The 16,256-nt window shown below is 31.3% G+C and overlaps 1 protein-coding gene and 1 long non-coding RNA gene across 2 annotated transcripts; one reads left to right on the forward strand and one right to left on the reverse strand.

The window, feature by feature from the left end:
• Nucleotides 1-537: 537 nt before the first annotated feature.
• Nucleotides 538-3,903, forward strand: LOC132738354 (uncharacterized). The gene is made up of 2 exons (XM_060725844.1): nucleotides 538-1,554; nucleotides 2,697-3,903. The coding sequence occupies exons 1-2, from the start codon at nucleotides 704-706 to the stop codon at nucleotides 3,880-3,882; spliced, it is 2,037 nt and encodes a 678-aa protein (XP_060581827.1). The 5' UTR covers nucleotides 538-703; the 3' UTR covers nucleotides 3,883-3,903.
• A 1,060-nt stretch (nucleotides 3,904-4,963) lies between these two features.
• On the reverse strand, nucleotides 4,964-8,451 carry LOC132738364 (uncharacterized). Its single transcript, XR_009626865.1, has 2 exons — nucleotides 6,570-8,451; nucleotides 4,964-6,103 (listed from the first exon to the last, which is right to left on the reverse strand). It is a non-coding gene; the product is annotated as an uncharacterized LOC132738364 (long non-coding RNA).
• Between the last annotated feature and the right edge of the window lie 7,805 nt (nucleotides 8,452-16,256).

A 16,256-nucleotide genomic window follows, 5' to 3' on the forward strand; every position in this document is an offset into this window, starting at 1 on the left:
CTAAAACTTTGCCATAAGAAGGGATTTTTTCAGACATGAGGAAACTCTAAATAATCTATATAATATCAACCCTACCCCACCCACTTTTAACACTAATTTGACCATTTCCCTATATAAAAAGCCTTATTTAAAATATCCCTAAAATTTTCCAAAATGAGGGGCTATTTTCAAAGTTTGCCTAAATTTTCTTTAATGTATATTGGTTGGTCTTGCAAAATATAAAATACTTTTACCGTTTAGTTTTTATTTTATTAAACTTTGAAAATATCTGGTATCATATTTGCTATTAAATTTGGCATTATTTAGTAAATAAATACCTACAATAATTATATAATTAAAATAAAACACTTTTTTCTTCCATAGGGGGTCTGAGAGATTAATAAAAAATGTTAAAAAGAAAAAAAAGAAAGAAAAAAAATTGCCTCTTCTGGTGTTTGAACCCACGCCCCCTCAGTTACAATACACTTTACAGTGATTTTAGCCTATTTGAATACTCTTCAAAGTGGAGACAGTGCATTAGGGGTGTACTACCTTAAACCGAAAGTACAAACGTACTCGTAATTTGTTTGTACACCAAGATTAGACAGAAAAATTGACATGTTATTTGGAATCAAATACCAACTTAAGTATATTTCGGACAAAACAAACTGTATTGCACAACATAGAAACAGACGGTGAATAGAAATCAATTGTCCACGACAAAATGGCTACAGGACATGTGGATACGGATATTTTTACTGATGAAACACTTGTACTATGTTCATCATGCAAAAATCGAGATAAAAACACTGAATGTGTAGAATGTCACGATTATTTCTGCGTGAAATGTCTTCAACTTCACAACCAAGATCATCACAAGGTTTTAGAGGATAACCAGGTTAAGTCGGTGTTGGATGAAAGCCATGTTAAGTCGGTGTTGGATGAAAGCCAGGTTAAGTCGGTCTTGGATGAAAGCCAGGTTAAGTCGGTCTTGGATGAAAGCCAGGTTAAGTCGGTCTTGGATGAAACCCTAGTTAAGTCGGTGATGGATGAAAGCCAGGTTAAGTCGGTCTTGGATGAAACCCAGGTTAAGTCGGTGTTGTATGAAACCCAGGTTAAGTCGGTCTTGGATGAAAGCCAGGTTAAGTCGGTCTTGGATGAAAGCCAGGTTAAGTCGGTCTTGGATGAAACCCAGGTTAATTCGGTCTTGGATGAAAGCCAGGTTCAGTCGGTCTTGGATGAAAGTGAGCTTAAGTCGGTCTTGGATGAAAGTCAGGTAAAGTCGGTCTTGGATAAAAGCCAGGTTAAGTCGGTGTTGGATGAAAGCCAGGTTAAGTCGGTGTTGGATAAAAGCCAGGTTAAGTCGGTGTTGGATGAAAGCAAGGTTAAGTCGGTGTTGGATGAAAGCCAGGTTCAGTCGGTCTTGGATGAAAGTCAGGTTAAGTCCGGAATCGGCGAAAGCCTAACGAGTAGATCAGAAGAGCATTGTGACAAACAAAGTCATAAACACATTGATATGTACTGTCAGAATCATGATCAAGTTGGTTGTTCTTCATATACATCAGATGAACACGGGTAAGCTTTTTTATATGATTATTACATATATTTAGTTGCAAACAAAAGAAACTATGTACTTTTTTACTTGGAAATTCTGTGTGCATACAAAGGCAAAATAGTGGCAAATTTGTAATCAAAATTTGCAGAACTGTATTGACCATGCAATGGTTTAATTTGTAGTGATATTTGATAATTATCAGAAGTTTAGTTACGCGCAAAAAGTGGAATGGTAAAAAAAAAATTGTGAAATTGTGATATTTAACGCTCTTTAATTTACTTGTTACTTGACCATTTATTGTTCATCTCTATATACACGTATCAACGAACGTAATTGAGACTGCATGAACTTGACGCAACGCCATATGGACATGAATTCAGATCCATCCATAAATTCAAGTACCCAAAGACAAAAAAAATCCTAATACAAAAATGTACAATTCTGCAACTTTTATTTTTCAACTCTCAGCTGATTACGCGTAACCAAAGTTCTGATAATTAACTTTCATGAAGTCGAGCGGTGGCTCTTGTTATAGTATACAGCTGGTATTTTTACAAGTATAACAAAATGATAATTATCTTTACATAAATACCGTTTTATTTTGATTGCCAAAACAGAAGAACATGTATTTTATCCCTTATTAAGTATCATCAAAGTTTTTCACTTTACTATGGTGGCATATTTCTGCCACCAGATAACCTGATAACTTACTACAATGTAGTTAATTAAGAGGTTAACTAGTAACGTAACTAGTTAACCTGATACCTAACTAGTTAATTAAGAGGTTAACTAGTTACGTAACTATGTAACCTGATACCTAACTAGTTAATTAAGAGGTTAACTAGTTACGTAACTAGTTAACCTGATACCTAACTAGTTAATTAAGAGGTTAACTAGTTACGTAACTAGTTAATCTGATACATAACTAGTTAAGTAAGAGGTTAACTAGTTACGTAACTAGTTAACCTGATAACTAACTACATTTAGTTAATTAAGAGGTTAACTAGTTACGTAACTAGTTAACCTCTTAAGTAACTAGTCAGTTATATGGTTATCTGGTGGCAAAAATATGCCACCATACTTTACGCTTATTAGAACCATTATATTTAAAATTGTATTTTAAATTGAACATGTAATGTAGCGTTTATAATATATCAATTAGTGCGGGTTTAACATGTGCAAATCAAGATGAAGAGAAACTGCAGCAAAGGATGTCAGAGTTGCAGGAAAAAGAATTTCTTACTTCTGGGGTCAATAAGGAGGGGTCAATAAAGATCAGTCCCCTCCAAATAAACAAAGCCGAGGGTACACTTGATGAGGAATCTCCAAACAGAAATCAAACGGAAGCGTTTGTTGATATAAAAATAACATTGGATGGAGAAACTTCTCATGTTGTTAACAAATGTTTAGAAGACACAAAAAAGAAAAGTGCTACGGTTGACAAAGAAAGTCAACCAGATGGCGAGAAACCTACATCGTTGTTGGAAGAAGTGAATACCATTGACGTAGTTACAGAAGGAACTACTGATGTTGCTCGTCACTTGCTTCAGATGACAGCAAACATGTCTTTCTGTGTTAAAGTAAAGTCTGATAAAGATGTCTGTAATATAGTATGTGCATGTTTTATGGAGGATGACACGATTATTATAGCTGATAACAACAACAGGAAACTTAAACGTTTAGACAGCAACAATTATAATGTTACGGACTACTGTGATATATCTAAAGATCCAAGGCAGATTTGTACAATCAATGAATCACAAGTAGCAGTAACTCTAGGATCAGAAAAAGAAGTTCGGTTCATTTCTCTTGAAGAAGAAATGAGAACAGCAAACCGGTTTAAAACTGGCTTCAACTGCTATGGGATTGCCTATTCAGGTGATAAGCTATACATATCTGACATTAGCAGGGCATTATACATCTACACATTGTCTGGCGAGCAGCTTAAAAAGATCAGTGCTGGTGCATTAGGAAGCGGACTGTTCTCTGACATATCCAGCCTAGCTGTCAGTAGGGATGCATCTAAGATTTATATTGCTGATTACTTTTACGGATTTATAGTTTTGCGCAAAAAGCCTTCTGTTCGGGTTTTAAAGAAATTTAATGACAAACAATTAAAGGAGGCTAATAGTTGTTATCTGACAGAAGCTGGTAGTGTTTTAGTTTCTGGAGAGAAAACCAACAATGTTCTACTTTTTGCACCCAATGGTAACTTGGTCGGAGAGGTTGTAAAAGCTGATGATGGTAAGGAGTCGGTGCAGTCAGTGTGTTGTAATAAACAAATGTCTAAGATGTGTATTTCTAGAATGTACGAGAACAGCATTGATATTTACAAGGTTAATGATTGAGCATAAGATACTGTCTGGTTTCGCTATCATTTAAAGAAAACATTAATTCAAATGTTGAATGTAGATACTAACACGAAGAGATGGTCAATCAATTTCGTGACATGACAGCGAGGCAGACACACATATAGACAGACAGTTAAACAGACAGACATACAGAGCACAATAATGGGAACATTGAACTATTTGAAATTCGTTTGTACATTACCTTTTCATTATTATTTTGTGCTTTCTTGTGAGTTTAATCATCTTCCTTAACGTTTGTTAAAAATTCTTACCATACATGTTGTCTCAACTAAATATATATATTTCTATCATAAGCTCGTTATCATTAGATAATAATTTATTATTGTTATCATGAGTTATCTATCTTGTTGTCTGTTGATTATCATCGAACTTTTGCCTTTTTAGGATTGTAAAATTCAGATGGCCACTTATTGTTTTGTTTGTTATTGTCAAATAGTTAGTGATATGTTTGCTAAAGTTTGTCCGGACTACTTCTCTTATACCACAAATGCAATTTCAGTAGTGTTAAAATAAGACGAGTAATCATACGAGCAACGTCATACGTTATGAGCAACGTTATACGCTATGAGCAACGTCATACGTTATGAGCAACGTCATATGTTATGAGCAACGTCATACGCTATGAGCAACGTCATACGTTATGAGTAATGTCATATGTTATGAGCAACGTCATACGTTATGAGCAATGTCATACGTTATGAACAAAATCATACGCTCGAAGAGCACGGTATACGTTAAGGGAATACATTCAACAATAAAGGTCTTTGTTTCTTCTGAAAACTGACATTCTGTGTTTGATGCTCGTCAAGTATTTTTGAAATATAATTAACAACTGTCTTGTAAATGATTACTTTAAATAGAAAGTGAAAATATGAACGATCAGGAAAAAAATCGAATTATACAACAATATTATTTTAATGCGGAAAATCCTGCAGCCTATGCCAGCGCAAGAAAACTGTTTCATGTACTTGATAAAAAAAACACCCAGGAATATTTACAATAAAATCGGTATCTCGGAACATTTACCTTAGATTACATTAAACATTTATGGTAGAAAGAAATGAGAAATGCGGGGGACGTTATTAATATCTGTGAACCCCAAACACAGAATTACTCAAATGAGTACTTAACTTTCATTTCTCATTTGATCTACCTATTCAAGTGCTTCCACGTTATAAATAAGAAAGTTTCGAAACAGGCGTTTGAACAATAAGGACGTACGCACGTGTACCACTTTTGTATTCTATATAAAGTGGCCACCTTAGGTAGGGAGAGAATTTTCGGGTTTGATCGAGAATGAATTAATTTACTATTGCTATTATTAGAATTTCCAGCTAACCTTTGAAATGAAACAGTAGCGAATAAATTCTCAGCTTTGTTGTATTTTAAAAACACGAGGATTTCTGATCCTCATTTACATTTAAATCACCCTTTAAGATATTTTACTAACTTTCAGCGAAATTATTTTTTATAATGATAAGCTAATAATAGAAATACATACAGTGCATCATGCATGATAACATGCAGCAATGCTGAAATTGTACACACTAGCCTTTCAATTAGCCTTATTCAGCTATTATATACATTTGGAAGAAAAGTAATATGCGAAACGCAAAGAGACGTAATCGTAAAAGTTCTTAAAAGTTCCACCTAATTCCCCATCACGTAAAAGTTTAATATTCGTTTACATTACACGCCACAACGCACATTGTACTACATTTTTGCTTTTACACTTCAACAACTACTTAATTAACAGTTTCGTGTTCATACGGTTATGTAAAGTCTTCTTATTGATCACGGTGAAAGGTATAAGTATTTTACTAACTCAAATAAAGTATTTTGTATTATTCCGTGGCGACGATTTAGTATAACCTCAGAATAGGCAAAAAGAAAGGGTAATGTTTTTTATAAAGAGGCACCCGCTAAAACCACAAGTCTACTTCCTTTAAAATAAGGTAAATAGCACAGTAAAACAGTACATTATCCAATATAAAATTTTATTACAAAATGTCAGCATTAAATATTTCAGTTATTATAGTAAAGACAAAAGTTCGCTGTATATTCACTGTATAAAACATCACGTTTGAACATCTTTAAATGTGAACATATTCTCCTTGTGGAATGTCCCTCAGTTTCACCTCTTCAACGTTGTTGATGACTACTTCATTCTTCCAGAATAAAATGGTCCACCATTTATCTGCAATATAAAATCACTTACTTTTCAACATTTAAGCTTAACAAGTAAAGAAATACTATTTTTAATGGATATATTTTTAAAACATCTCACCTTTCAAAATTATTTAACAGTCCAGTGAGTCAGTACTCTTTCTTTTGAAATCTGAAGTCAGAGTTTAAACGAAATGGTTTACACATCATTTACGGTCACAGGTAAAATATCATGTATAAAAATATGAAAAAATGTTAAGTAACCTTAGTAACGAGGTATTTAATCTCTAGGTTTAAAATTGAAATTCAAATGTTTGGTTAACGTTATGGAGAGTTTATGAAATAAGTGATGGGTATATTACGTTTAAAGGGCTGTGTAAAATGCAAATCGACTTTTTAAAAAAATAAACTACAACCTTATGTACACGAAATCAGTCATTTGAGAAACTGATAAACATTCTTATTCTTATTTAAAATAAAACTAGAGTAAAACATACCTTTTGTAGGATTATATTAATTCCACAAACCACTTTTTTTTTATCTTTGTCTGTGATGCAGTTGTAATAATTCCATATTGCGTTTAATTATATATTCCAGATATGAATTTATTTTCATAATAAATTCGCGGAGAAACTATATAGCATGAACTTATATTCCAAACATGAATTTATTTGCATCAACATTTCACAGAAAAAAAATTATTTAAACTTGAAAAAAATCATCATAGTCATTCTTTTATAAGAAAAATACAATGCTTTATGTTATACACCAGTCCCAACTTGTAAATTTTAAATAAGTTAGCACCGATCCCAACTTGTAAAATATTTACACGTAGGCAATTTCGTTTTTATTTGTTTGGGTCGTCAGACCAAACAAATAATGGTAGCGAAATTTCAGAGTCTGATGCTGTTAATTTCAAATGCCGAAAGTAGTCCGCTTTTTTGAAGTGGTTACTTCTTTTTATATGTACACTAACGCCGAAAAATTCAGGGGAGATCACTGCGTAAAAATGGTCAAATGACAGGCGCATTAATTTTTAAGCAAAATAGTTCCCGAATGGTCGAAGATTTCTAATATTGTTTTATTCTTTATAGATATACATGCTTATAGTAAGCTCCCTGATTATTTTCATCTGTGTTAAACAACAGTTAGCGTCGAAATAATCAGGATTACAAACCCTAATTTAGAATAATATGGTTTTCTTCAAGCAGTGAATATATAACTTCACCGTGGCCGAGGGGTTAGCGCGCTCGCTTAGGAAGCGAGAGGTCTGGAGTTCAAATCCCTGTTAAGGCATTTCATTTTGTATTTCCACATTGTTTAAGTCAAATAAACATTGGATTGAATATCAGTGTTGCAATTAGTCTTATAGCCGATTTACTACAATGAAAACGCTTGAAAGCATTGGTGGCACTATACAAAAACAAGTTGGTTTATAATCTCACAACCTTCACCTTTCTGACATTCTGAGACCCAAACAAATTCAGCGCCTTCTGTGCTTTGATTACAATTCGGTATCTAATGAATACTTCAATTTCCAACCGAGAAAACATTCTTTCAGAAAACCACAAGGCATTTCATCTTTTAAATCCCCTACAGACACTTAACTATGAATATCCAGATTCTTGTATCCAAATTATCAATTTTATGCTAACACTTTAATTCACATGTACAGGCTGACCTAGTTAATTATAGGGTGTGTTTTTTAACCAGGGAAAATTTTAAATATGTGTTATAGATGGAAGAGGATATTTTTGGACCCATAGAAGACAATGAGTCCAGTCATAGCGACATTGAAGATGACGCATCTGCCACCTCAGAGAAGTCTTTGATGACCGATCCTTGGGACAACATTGTAGATGAAGCGTTTCAAAAGTGCCAGTCGCAGTATGACTCTATGGTAAATGAGCTTATGGAGGATGATACCGACATCAGTCTGAGTGAAGCCAAGAAAAGGACTTTCAGGAACATGAAATGCACCTACAGGAAAGCACTAATGAACAGTTTTGGTAGTAAAGTGGTGTGGTTTTGAAGCAATGAAAAAAGATCCTATTTATAAATCTATTAAAAAGACAGTGAATAGGTTGATTGATACAGATGGGTACGACAAGGAGGAAGCTTTGAAATACGGTATACTCAAAAGGCAGTTTTTATTTGACAAGGTTCTAAATAGTTACGAAATTCCAGAGCTAGAAGGACAGGATGCTATGGAACATCAGGAAGACTCCGAATGATTGTGTAAAACCTGAAACATATAGTTAAGGTGTTGCGTGTGCCAAATAAACAATACATTGTAAAATGGACACATTACCTTTCACATTTCAACCCTTGTGTTAAAGCTAGAGATTTTCAATGATTTGAGTAATATTATATATACATGTATAATTTGTATTAATAAATCTTATTGTAACACTGATGGTATTATGCTTTCATTATATTGTGTAAATATATTGTAAAATAAATTTACGTAGTACTATATGCAATCTAGTTATTTTAATGTGCAAAGCATGAATAAAAATCTGGCACATGCCACTCGTCAAAGTAACACGCTTTAAGTCACTGTTTTCCATAAAGTAAATAAATGCTATTTTTTCTATGTTGGGTGTAAAACATTTTAACTCGATGACACATGTCCTATTTAACGACAGTTTTATATACTATGTAGGTTCTTTCCTTCATGCACCAAAATACGAACCTCACAGTCCGCGACATTTTGCAGAAACTTGCCTAGACTTCCAGAAGTTAGTGCCGGCTATGCGATTTTCTCCTCATTTATACAAACGTACGACGTTTTGCGTCGGTTTCAAGTACCCTAGAAGATCATCATACGCCTGAAGCTCACTTGACAAAAATATATATATATAAATAAATAAATAAATAAAAAGATTTATAATGACTATAACACGACACCATATTTAAAATTTTCCCTGGTTAAAAAACACACCCTATAATTAACTAGGTCAGCCTGTACATGTGAATTAAAGTGTTAGCATAAAATTGATAATTTGGATATATTCATAGTTAAGTGTCTGTAGGGGATTTAAAAGATGAAATGCCTTGTTGTTTTCTGAAAGAATGTTTTCTCGGTTGGAAATTGAAGTATTCATTAGATACCGAATTGTAAAAACGAAATTGCCTACGTGTAAATATTTTACAAGTTGGGATCGGTGCTAACTTTTTTTAAAAGGACTGGTGTATAACATAAAGCATTGTATTTTTCTTATAAAAAAATGACTATGTTGATTTTTTCAAGTTTAAATAAAAAATTTTCTGTGAAATGTTGATGCAAATAAATTCATGTTTGGAATATAAGTTCATGCTATATAGTTTCTCCGCGAATTTATTATGAAAATAAATTCATATCTGGAATATATAATTAAACGCAATATGGAATTATTACAACTGCATCACAGACAAAGATAAAAAAAGTGGTTTGTGGAATTAATATAATCCTACAAAAGGTATGTTTTACTCTAGTTTTATTTAAATAAGAATAAGAATGTTTATCAGTTTTTCTAATGACTGATTTCGTGTACATAAGGTTGTAGTTTATTTTTTTAAAAAGTCGATTTGCATTTTACACAGCCCTTTAAACGTAATATACCCATCACTTATTTCATAAACTCTCCATAACGTTAACCAAACATTTGAATTTCAATTTTAAACCTAGAGATTAAATACCTCGTTACTAAGGTTACTTAACATTTTTTCATATTTTTATACATGATATTTTACCTGTGACCGTAAATGATGTGTAAACCATTTCGTTTAAACTCTGACTTTAGATTTCAAAAGAAAGAGTACTGACTCACTTGACTGTTAAATAATTTTGAAAGGTGAGATGTTTTAAAAATATATCCATTAAAAATAGTATTTCTTTACTTGTTAAGCTTAAATGTTGAAAAGTAAGTGATTTTATATTGCAGATAAATGGTGGACCATTTTATTCTGGAAGAATGAAGTAGTCATCAACAACGTTGAAGAGGTGAAACTGAGGGACATTCCACAAGGAGAATATGTTCACATTTAAAGATGTTCAAACGTGATGTTTTATACAGTGAATATACAGCGAACTTTTGTCTTTACTATAATAACTGAAATATTTAATGCTGACATTTTGTAATAAAATTTTATATTGGATGATGTACTGTTTTACTGTGCTATTTACCTTATTTTAAAGGAAGTAGACTTGTGGTTTTAGCGAGTGCCTCTTTATAAAAAAACATTACCCTTTCTTTTTGCCTATTCTGAGGTTATACTAAATCGTCGCCACGGAATAATACAAAATACTTTATTTGAGTTAGTAAAATACTTATACCTTTCACCGTGATCAATAAGAAGACTTTACATAACCGTATGAACACGAAACTGTTAATTAAGTAGTTGTTGAAGTGTAAAAGCAAAAATGTAGTACAATGTGCGTTGTGGCGTGTAATGTAAACGAATATTAAACTTTTACGTGATGGGGAATTAGGTGGAACTTTTAAGAACTTTTACGATTAAGTCTCTTTGCGTTTGGCATATTACTTTTCTTCCAAATGTATATAACAGCTGAATAAGGCTAATTGAAAGGCTAGTGTGTACAATTTCAGCATTGCTGCATGTTATCATGCATGATGCACTGTATGAATTTCTATTATTAGCTTATCATTATAAAAAATAATTTCGCTGAAAGTTAGTAAAAAATCTTAAAGGGTGATTTAAATGTAAATGAGGATCAGAAATCCTCGTGTTTTGAAAATACAACAAAGCTGAGAATTTATTCGCTACTGTTTCATTTCAAAGGTTAGCTGGAAATTCTAATAATAGCAATAGTAAATTAATTCATTCTCGATCAAACCCGAAAATTCTCTCCCTACCTAATGTGGCCACTTTATATAGAATACAAAAGTGGTACACGTGCGTACGTCCTTATTGTTCAAACGCCTGTTTCGAAACTTTCTTATTTATAACGTGGAAGCACTTGAATAGGTAGATCAAATGAGAAATGAAAGTTATAAGTACTCATTTGAGTAATTCTGTGTTTGGGGTTCACAGATATTAATAACGTCCCCCGCATGTCTCATTTCTTTCTACCATAAATGTTTAATGTAATCTAAGGTAAATGTTCCAAGATACCGATTTTTCCTATTGTAAATATTCCTGGGTGTTTTTTTATCAAGTACATGAAACAGTTTTCTTGCGCTGGCATAAGCTGCAGGATTTTCCGCATTAAAATAATATTGTTGTATAATTCGATTTTTTTCCTGATCGTTCATATTTTCACTTTCTATTTAAAGTAATCATTTACAAGACAGTTGTTAATTATATTTCAAAAATACTTGACGAGCATCAAACACAGAAGAAGAAACAAAGACCTTTATTGTTGAATGTATTCCCTTAACGTATACCGTGCTCTTCGAGCGTATGATTTTGTTCATAACGTATGACATTGCTCATAACGTATGACATTACTCATAACGTATGACGTTGCTCATAGCGTATGACGTTGCTCAAAACATATGACGTTGCTCATAACGTATGACGTTGCTCATAGCGTATGACGTTGCTCATATCGTATGACGTTGCTCATAACGTATGACGTTGCTCGTATGATTACTCGTCTTATTTTATACCTACTAATTTTAATGAAACTTTACAGGATTGATCGACACATGTGATCACTGATCGCTCTTGTAATCATCAAATAGTCACTTATTGTATATGTTCGTTATCATCATATAGTCACTTATTGAATATGACTGTTATCATCGAATAGTCATTTATTGAATATGTTTGTTATCATCAAGTAGTCACTTATTGAATATGTTTGTAATCATCTTATAGTACTTATTGAATATGTTTGTTATCATCTTATAGTCACTTATTGAATATGTTTGTTATCATCATATATTTACTTATTGAATATGTTTGTTATCATCTTATAGTTACTTATTGAATATGTTTGTTATGTTTGTTATCATCTTATAGTCACTTATTGAATATGTTTGTTATCATCATATAGTTACTTTTTGAATATGTTTTTTATCATCTTATAGTTACTTATTTAATATGTTTGTTATCATCGAATAGTCACTTATTTAATATGTTTGTTATCATCATATAGTTACTTATTGAATATGTTTGTTATCATCATATTGTCACTTATTGAATATGTTTGTTATCATCAAATAGTCACTTATTGTATATGTTTGTCATCATCATATAGTCACTTATTGAATATGTTTGTTATCATCTTATACTTACTTATTTAATGTGTTTGTTATCATCGAATAGTCACTTATTTAATATGTTTGTTATCATCATATAGTTACTTATTGAATATGTTTGTTATCATCATATAGTCACTTATTTAATATGTTTGTTATCATCATATAGTCACTTATTGAATGTGTTTGTTATCACCTTATAGTTACTTATTTAATATGTTTGTTATCTTCGAATAGTCACTTATTTAATATGTTTGTTGTCATCATATAGTTACTTATTGAATATGTTTATTATCATCATATAGTCACTTATTGAATATGTGTGTTATCATCAAATAGTCACTAATTGAATATGTTTGTTATCATCATATAGTTGCATATTGAATATGTTTGTTATCATCATAGGTCACTTCTTGAATATGTGTGTTATCATCAAATAGTCACTTATTGTATATGTTTGTTATCATCATATAGTTACTTATTGAATATATTTGTTATCATCATATAGTCACTTATTTAATATGTTTGTTATCATCATATAGTTACTTATTGATTATGTTTGTTATCATCGAATAGTCACCTATTGAATATATTTGTTATCATCATATAGTTGCATATTGAATATGTTTGTTATCATCATATAGTTACTTATTGAATATGTTTGTTATCATCATATAGTCACTTATTGAATATGTGTGTTATCATCAAATAGTCACTTATTGAATATGTTTGTTATCATCATATAGTTACTTATTGAATATGTTTGTTATCATCATATAGTCACTTATTGAATATGTTTGTTATCATCATATAGTTACTTATTGAATATGTTTGTTATCATCATATAGTCACTTATTGAATATGTTTGTTATCATCATATAGTTACTTATTGAATATGTTTGTTATCATCGAATAGTCATATATTGAATATGTTTGTTGTCATATTATAGTCACTTATTTAATATGTTTGTTATCATCGAATAGTCACTTATTGAATATGTTTGTTATCATCTTATAGTCACTTATTGAATATGTTTGTTATCATTATATAGTCACTTATTGAATATGTGTGTTATCATCATATAGTTACTTATTGAATATGTTTGTTATCATCTTATAGTCACTTATTGAATATGTTTGTTATCATTGAATAGTCACTTATTGAATATGTGTGTTATCATCAAATATACACTTAATGAAAATGTTTGTAATCATCGAATAGTCACTTATTGAATATGTTTTTTTATCATCAAATAGTCACTTATTGAATATATTTGTTATCATCATATAGTTACTTATTTAATATTTTTGTTATCATCAAGTAGTCACTTATTGAATTTTTTTTATCATCAAGTAGTCTCGTATTGAATATGTTTTTAACATCAAATAGTCACTTATTGTATATGTTTGTTATCATCAAATAGTCACTTATTGTATTTGTTTGTAATCATAAAATAGTCACTTCAGAGAGGTAGATAATCCTAAAATCAACTTTAGCAAAGTTTTAACCATTTTGACTTATTTTTTTCTTTTAAGGTCAATTTTCAAAATCTGTCAAAGTTGATCAATTCCGACTTACAATACCTGTTCAGTTATTTAATTGTAATGCACTTCTAAATTTCTCAATCATGCTCCTTTTTAAACTTTCTTAACTCTTTCATTTAGGTACAATCCTGAAAAAAGATCAAATCTGATAGTATATCATTATTATAATCACTTTAGATATTGACTAATCATATGCTTTCTAGTTTTACATCTATCTAGTACATATATATTATATAATTAAATATGAGTAAATATTTATTTAGTTCTAATCTATTATAAGAGTAAAGTTTTCATCGTAAATAATAAAAGGTACGAAAAGTTTTGAGTGCTGTTATAATGATTTAATGATTTGCTGACATTGTGTGGTTGAGTTTTCCAATAAACTTAGTTATTGTTCAATAAAGTTGTTCCATTTTTTCAGGGGGAGGGGGGCAGCTTTTTCAAGTGTGTGTTATTTTTTTGGGTGAAAAAAGACCTGCTGGGAAATGAGCGGAACACTTAGGGAATCACACCTGTCTCCATAAGAGGTAACCGCTTATTAATTATTCTTACATGAAAATATTTCTGCTAGATAATGTTAAAGGGCAAAGTAATTTGAAATCAGGTGGAACGTTAAGTCACTCGTGTTATATTCACAGCGTAACAATCTTGTAAAAACAAAGTATGGCAGTGCCATAATTATAAAAATAAAATTTTTATAGCAATTGAATATATAAGTCATGTTTGTAGCATTATTTAATAGACGCACGTTAACTTAAAAAGTCAATTATAAATATCATAGTCGAAAAGGTAATTATTTGTAAAATTTCCCTATTTTTTATTATAAATTAATCAATAACATATATTGGCACAGCAACAATGCATACCTTCATTGTGGACAATATAAAAAAAGTCAAGTTCACTTATTCCTCACAACACTTTTATTAGAAAGAAAAGATAAACAGAAATGAAATAATAAATACATAAGTATAATATCACCAAGTAATGATTTTGAAATAGATAAAATATTTTTGGTCCTTAGAAAGCAAAACCCAAGCTGGACATACAAGCGTTTATATTAGCTTTAAATATTTCACAGAATGAAAGAAACGCAAACATAAGATAAAGCAAGTTAAACAAACAAAACATTTTAAAACTTTTTCAAACAGTTTTCATTTAGTACTTTTCTTCATTATGAACAAATGATATTATTTAAAAATATTAAAGATGATAAAGATTGTTTTAGTGTTGAGTTAAAAGAATCCATTAAATGTAAGATATAAGGCAAGTATGACTAAAATAACATTTTTCATATAACATCATGTTATTACACTGTGTTTGACCATAAGTAGTTTCTACACAACACAGATCAAATATGCATATACAATGTCCAAAGTGTCCGCCTTCAAATATTGGCATTTTTGTGCCTCTTCTTATTGGTAACGCTTAACGCTTGCCTACCTAAAAATATTGGCAATGTTGTGATTGAAACATTTGCAATTTCAGAGTCTAAACAATAATTTTATTTGTTTCTAAATATTTGCAATAATGTGATTTAGATATTTTTGCAATAATGAATTTATTTGTTTCGAAATATTGGCAATATTGTGATTCACCTATTTGCAATGTCAGCGTCTTAACACTGAATATATTTGATTTATCTCCAAATATTGGCATTATCGGCATCAACAATGTTGTGCGATCAGCTTTGTAAAAATGTCGGCATTCACATCAAGACATTAATTCCTAGGCACGAGTATTCCTCCTCTGTGGAATTAATGCAGGGGAGTGAGAGTGTCCAGAAATGCGTATTTCGTCCTCCTTCACACACGTGGATGGCATGAACATGTCGCTAATAGTTGCTTCATGGCAATGTTCCTGGTTAAATCAAAGTTCATCAGTTAATTTATAATGTAAACATTCACAAATATCCTAGCTCGCAAACTCATAAATACTTTCGACTTCTGTTTTTTTAAAAGTCTGTGCAATGAGTGGTACATTAATTAAATCATACAACTTCATTCGACATTTCTATTCATTGACATAAAGATTTAAAGTACAAGTATCTATATAAGCAAATCATTTTTGAACAACTCGAGAGAACGCTTTCTTGCATATCAGACTGGCGTTTCCGTTAGTTTTACCCATGCCGGAACACAATTTCATTCTGGCATGGGGGCTGTCAGATGGCCAGAATAAAGATGAGTTCGCGTGATTTTTGTACAATGGCACGAATATAAAGATGACGTCATAAATTTGAACCTAAAATATTAATTATAATGATTTTGTAGCGGTTAATTCGCCCCGCCATACGCTGTTGAACTCGAATGCCTAGTTTACCGCCCAAATGGGCGGGTCACCTCGGGACGGATATTCCGATCCGAACCGCAAAATATGACAGATATTATTATTCTGGAACTAACCAGAACGAACTGGTTGAGGAAACATGGG

The sequence above is a fragment of the Ruditapes philippinarum genome, unplaced genomic scaffold, assembly GCF_026571515.1.
Source record: "Ruditapes philippinarum isolate M1 unplaced genomic scaffold, ASM2657151v2 ctg1450_1_1_1_1, whole genome shotgun sequence".
NCBI classification, from domain to species: Eukaryota; Metazoa; Mollusca; class Bivalvia; order Venerida; family Veneridae; genus Ruditapes; species Ruditapes philippinarum.

Bases quoted from the DNA above. Each gene is read 5' to 3' on its own strand.
- LOC132738354 (XM_060725844.1), top strand. From the start codon at position 704: ATGGCTACAGGACATGTGGATACGGATATTTTTACTGATGAAACACTT. The intron at 1,555-2,696 runs GTAAGCTTTTTT...TATATCAATTAG, and splicing joins TATACATCAGATGAACACGG to TGCGGGTTTAACATGTGCAA.